The 5784-nt window shown below is 43.5% G+C and overlaps 1 protein-coding gene across 1 annotated transcript; it reads right to left on the bottom strand.

Moving 5' to 3' along the window:
* Positions 1 to 1904: 1904 nt before the first annotated feature.
* Positions 1905 to 3354, bottom strand: LOC148431433 (nicotinamide N-methyltransferase-like; the record flags this gene model as incomplete). Its single annotated transcript, XM_088466011.1, has 2 exons — positions 1905 to 2331; positions 3140 to 3354. Coding segments are annotated over 2 exons (642 nt in total), but the record flags the coding sequence as incomplete, so codon positions are not given.
* Between the last annotated feature and the right edge of the window lie 2430 nt (positions 3355 to 5784).

Below are 5784 nucleotides of genomic sequence, written 5' to 3'. Positions count from 1 at the left end.
TATAGCCCACCCACTCTGTTACCATGGAGTATAGACCACCCACTCTGTTCCATGGAGTATAGCCCACCCACTCTGTTACCATGGAGTATAGCCCACCCACTCTGTTCCCATGGAGTATAGTCCACCCATTCTGTTACCATGGAGTATAGACCACCCTCTCTGTTCCCAGTATAGTCCACCCACTCTGTTACCATGGAGTATAGTCCACCCACTCTCTTCCATGGAGTATAGCCCACCCACTCTGTTCCATGGAATATAGCCCATCCACTTTGTTACTATGGAGTATAGCCAACCCACTCTATTCCAATGGAGTATAGCCCACCCACTCTTATAAACACAACTTTCTATTTAGGTTTTTCTGGCCTCTACACCTTCTCATTGTCATTAGTTTGGCGGTGCTCACTTTCTTCTTCTGTCTTCAACTTATGTTTTCACTCATAGCTATTTTTCTTACTCTCTTGCGCTCATTCTATTTTTTTCTTTTACTCTTTCTATTTCGTTTATCTCTCATATTTCTCGCATAGATCCGAAAATCTAGTGATTTGTATAAGCTACTGTAAGTTAGACAATAAAAGTAAACCTCTGACTGGCATGGGTTTTGCACATTTATAAGTAAATATCTCCCATTGAGTCAGTAAGCACATATAAATACAGCCTAAAATGATATTACGGTGGTGCATTGCCATCAGATATAATTTTCGATGGTCTTCTTTGTCATTGGTTCAACCATGTAGAACTCATTATATTGCTCATTAGTGATATTTTTCTGAGTCTTAATGGTACTGAGGCAAAAGAGATAGTATACTCTATAAGGAGCCAGGGGTGGTTAGTAGCAGGACCAGGAATGTTAGACATTTTAAAGATAAAATGGGTGTTTTACCTGCTTGTAGAAAATGCTGTGTCTCTCTCACTCTATGCCTGCAGGATAGCAGCATATCTGGCTAAATCTTAACACCTGTGAAAGCCTCTCTTTTAAAGATAAGGATGGGGTGTGGTTTTCCTGTCAATCTGAGAGGGGGAGGAGGAATCTGAGGCCATGTGTTAGTATGACCGATGCCAGATAATGGCCTAAGATCAGGGAGTAGGTCTCTGTGATACAGCTTTTATACCTAAATTCCGGGACAGACCCAGAAATTAGCCATAGCCGACCCAGGATATTCCCGAGTCGGCGCTGCTCACAACGGAGCCAGGTCTGCAGTGACCCGGCTTTTCCAGCATTGAAGTGGACACTTGGAGATGACGTCATCTCTAAGCGCCACTGAAGCCGGCCAATCGGCAGGCATACTGCACGGTCCAAGTCATCCTTACCTGGATCACGCCGTTTGCACTGCAGGGTTTCACAGGTTATTCCCATGTTAAACCCTGCAAGTTACCTGGGTTGAATTGCAGGGTCACTCCACCCGGGAATCCAACCCAGTCCCCTTTTACACCAAGGAGCTACTGGGGTTAACCCTGCAATAACCCGTGGTTTAGGTGGTATGAGTAAGTGACAGGGTTGTGAACATGCTTCTCTGTGAAAGTCATTGTCTTGCAGCCATCCTGGAAACAATAAACAGTGGTGGAGAAGACCAGAGTCGGTGTGATTGCTTCTACTATAAGGCTACCCAACATTTCTTTTTCAGAAACAGGTAGTTCTTCTACAATAATCCTGGGAGAGATTAACAATCCTACCTGGAACTTGTATCACTTAACTAGTCCATTCCAACTGCTATATAGACCAGGGAGACACTAACCTGCCCACAGGGCCTCCAGCAATTTAGATCAGTTCCGGAAACTTCTATCCATAGTATCAGAACCTCTACCCATTATATGCCTCAACTCCTTGCTTTAAATAAAAAACACTAAAACAAATTATTTTAGCAATTTTTACTTTTGGTTTATTAGAAGCATGAGTAAAAAATTTATTAACATTTACATTTCTCAGCAGTAAGGAACATTAATTGCTTATAATCTAAGAGATCACTCTCTACTTTTCTATCAAGTAACTCACAGGAACTAACTACAAATCCTTCATCAGTGAGAGTCTTTCTTACAAAACTGTCATCATAATTAAATGCATGTAATCTATCATTACCAGCTGTGTAATATGTGGCATTTAAGGTCCCGATTACAATAAAGTATCCCCCCGGCTTCAGCAGCTTTGACATCTTTCTCAGGTTTCTGATGTAATCTTCTTGGTCCTGACTAACCACATCCAGTACCGTCGCCGTGAGGAGACAGTCAGCTTGTGGTAACATCACCGAATCTGTGAGGTTTTCTTTGCTGAAGTCAATTTCCACAATGTGTTTAATTGTTTCCTTCACCTTTTCTTCCTTTTCTTGTTCTTTGACACTAAAATAATTAAACCATTAGATTATATAGTATAGCAAGGTCAAGGGACATTGCAGAACTGTGTGTTTCACTTCAGTTTCTTTATACCTCAAAATATGCCACAAAAAAAAAACAATCAAAGAAAAAAAAAAGATCTTCTCAAAGAGTATAAACACTTATTTGTAACTCTGGCCCTGATTCAGAGCCGGACGCTCTGACCAGAGCGCTCGCTCAGAATCAGGGCCCACCTCCTTTAAAATGGAGCATCCTCCCGGACGCTCGTATAGCTGTGGGTCACCACCCACAGCATATACGAGCATCCAACAAGATGGTCGCGATGGTCTTGACCATCGCGACCATCGGACTTGCGAGTGAAACCCTGTGGTCGGGTTTCTCAACCGCAAGCCCTGGAGTGATTTTGGCTCTATCAGAGCCAAAATCACTCCCACTGACATCATTAGTGATGTCAGTGGGGCCGACTTCAGACGGTTGGCGTTCCCATAGGAATGCCTCCGTCTGGCAGGCACGCCCCCGGCACGCCCACCAAAGGGGACGTGCTGTCAATCAACATCGACAGCACGCCCCCTTTGGTGCGAGACCCGGAGCGATGGAAAGTCCTTCGCTCGCCGGGTCTCGTGGTTGCGCACGACGAAGCTCCCTCCGTCGTGCGCATGCGCAGTGGGGAACATCGACCCACTTGCGAGCGTACTGCCCCCTCTGTATGTGCTCTTTATGTGTAAGGTATCTTAATGATTTCTTCACTTTACATTTTTGTTAGTTTGACTTATCCTTTATGTTCTTATACAGTATGTTTAGAATCACATTTTACCTGATGCCTCCCAGCTCGGTAACAATCTTAGATGCATGAGTCCAATCAAAAGCCCCAGTGCGGGTGTTCACCCATTTGTTGAGTTCCATAATACAGGACTCTCTTAATTTTAGTATAGTGATGTCTTTAAAAAATTCACTCATGACAAAAAGATGATGAACGAAGGATCCGAGACTGATGTCAATCAAAGTTTCTCCTTTAATATGACCTGCAGGGAAGATTCAGATAAGAAGAATTGTAACATTCTATATACTGTAGTCACATTGAGTTAGCAACAATTAAAGAGAATGTCAGTCCCAACATTAGTCACATACTGATACAGATTTCATTGTGTATGTTTCCTGGTGTTATACTGCCAATTAAACTAATTACAGGCAATCTGAGAATTAATGCATTGCTCACACATGGTATAAATTATACATTGTGTTGGTAAAAAAGCTAATATAAAAAAATAGCGTGACATATGTTATGTAATTGGTATAACACTCTTGGGTGTGTGGTCGCACCCTGATATATGCACGCTTTTGTCTTCGTGCGTTCAACCACCCAAGGCATGCGTAAATCATAGCACTGCTGTCAAGGGCGGATTGGCCCTTATCTTTTGTAGGAAAAATCCCGGTGGGCCCTTTGGCTGTGGGGCCGCTTCTCTATTGTTGAAACCCCCAGATTTGTGTCACCTAGCTGGCTATTATTTATGTCTGCATCTGAACCTCTCTCGTGAGAGGAGACTATCCTATCCCATGCATTGAAGCACCAGGCGTGTATCTGCGGGTGGAGGTGGCTGGTGTGGGGTAAGTTGCGGGGTCAGGGCTGCCTATGCAGTCAGCCCAATCATCTCCTCTCCACTCTGTCCCCTCCCCAGGATGTGAAGTGTGAAGCTAAAGTTTAATGTCACAGTCTGGCATGCTGTGAAATTAACGTAACAGCCTGGGGAGTGAGCAGAGTGGAGAGGAGACCATTGGGCTGGCTGCAGTGCCTGGTAACAGTGGAAGCCCAGGATTCAGGAAGACGTGGGCTGGTGGATTATTTAAAATTCATGAGATCCCTGGGAAGGACAGCTAGGGACATAGGGCACATAGGGCCACTTTCAGAGTTTTTTCCAGGGCCATTTTAAATTCCCAATCTGCCCCTGGCTGCAGCAAACCCAAGAGTAGTATATTTATCTTACAAAATGGTCCCAGTGAGGTGAACTGTATGTTTGTCAGTGAAGCAGTGATGTGTACTGTATGTTTGTCAGTGAGGCAGTGATGTGTACCGTATGTTTGTCAGTGAAGCAGTGATGTGTATTGTATGTCTGTCAGTGAGGCAGTGATGTGTACTGAATGTTTGTCAGTGAAGTAGTGATGTGTACTGTATGTTTGTCAGTGAAGTAGTGATGTGTACTGTATGTTTGTCAGTGAAGCAGTGATGTGTACTGTATGTTTATCAGTGAGGCAGTGATGTGTACTGTATGTTTGTCAGAGAGGCAGTGATGTGTACTGTATGTTTGTCAGTGAAGCAGTGATGTGAACTGTATGTTTGTCAGTGAAGCAGTGATGTGTACCGTATGTTTGTCAGTGAAGCAGTGATGTGTATTGTATGTTTGTTTGCGAGGCAGTGATGTGTATCGTATGTTTGTCAGTGAAGCAGTGATGTGTACTGTATGTTTGTCAGTGAACCAGTTAAGTGTACTGTATGTTTGTCAGTGAAGTAGTGATGTGTACTGTATGTTTGTCAGTGAAGCAGTGATGTGTACTGTATGTTTGTCAGTGAGGCAGTGATGTGTACTGTATGTTTGGCAGTGAAGCAGTGATGTGAACTGTTTGTTTGTCAGTGAAGCAGTGATGTGTACTGTATGTTTGTCAGTGAAGCAGTGATGTGTACTGTTTGTTTGTCAGTGAAGCAGTGATGTGTACTGTATGTTTGTCAGTGAAGCAGTGATGTGTACTGTTTGTTTGTCAGTGAAGTAGTGTGGTGCACTGTATGTTTGTCAGTGAGGCAGTGATGTGTATGTTTGTCAGTGAAGCAGTGATGTGTACTGTATGTTTGTCAGTGAGGCAGTGATGTGTACTGTATGTTTGTCAGTGAGGCAGTGATGTGTACCGTATGTTTGTCAGTGAGGCAGTGATGTGTATTGTATGTTTGTCAGTGAGGCAGTGATGTGTACTGTCTGTTTGTCAGTGAAGCAGTGATGTGTATTGTATGTTTGTCAGTGAGGCAGTGATGTGTATGTTTGTCAGTGAAGCAGTGATGTGTACTGTATGTTTGTCAGTGAAGCAGTGATGTGCCATATGTTTGTCAGTGAGGCAGTGATGTGTATGTTTGTCAGTGAAGCAGTGATGTGTACTGTATGTTTGTCAGTGAAGCAGTGATGTGCCATATGTTTGTCAGTGAGGCAGTGATGTGTACTGCATGTTTGTCAGTGAGGCAGTGATGTGTACTGTATGTTTGTCAGTGAGGCAGTGATGTGTATGTTTGTCAGTGAGGCAGTGATGTGTATGTTTGTCAGTGAGGCAGTGATGTGTATGTTTGTCAGTGAGGCAGTGATGTGTATGTTTGTCAGTGAAGCAGTGATATGTTCTTTCTGTTTGTCAGTGAGGCAGTGATGTGTACTGTATGTTTGTCAGTGAGGCAGTGATGTGTACTGTATGTTTGTCAGTGAGGCA

Source organism: Taudactylus pleione, unplaced genomic scaffold, assembly GCF_031769625.1.
Source record: "Taudactylus pleione unplaced genomic scaffold, aTauple2 ptg002270l, whole genome shotgun sequence".
NCBI classification, from domain to species: Eukaryota; Metazoa; Chordata; class Amphibia; order Anura; family Myobatrachidae; genus Taudactylus; species Taudactylus pleione.
This window is presented reverse-complemented; position numbering and strand designations above follow the sequence as displayed.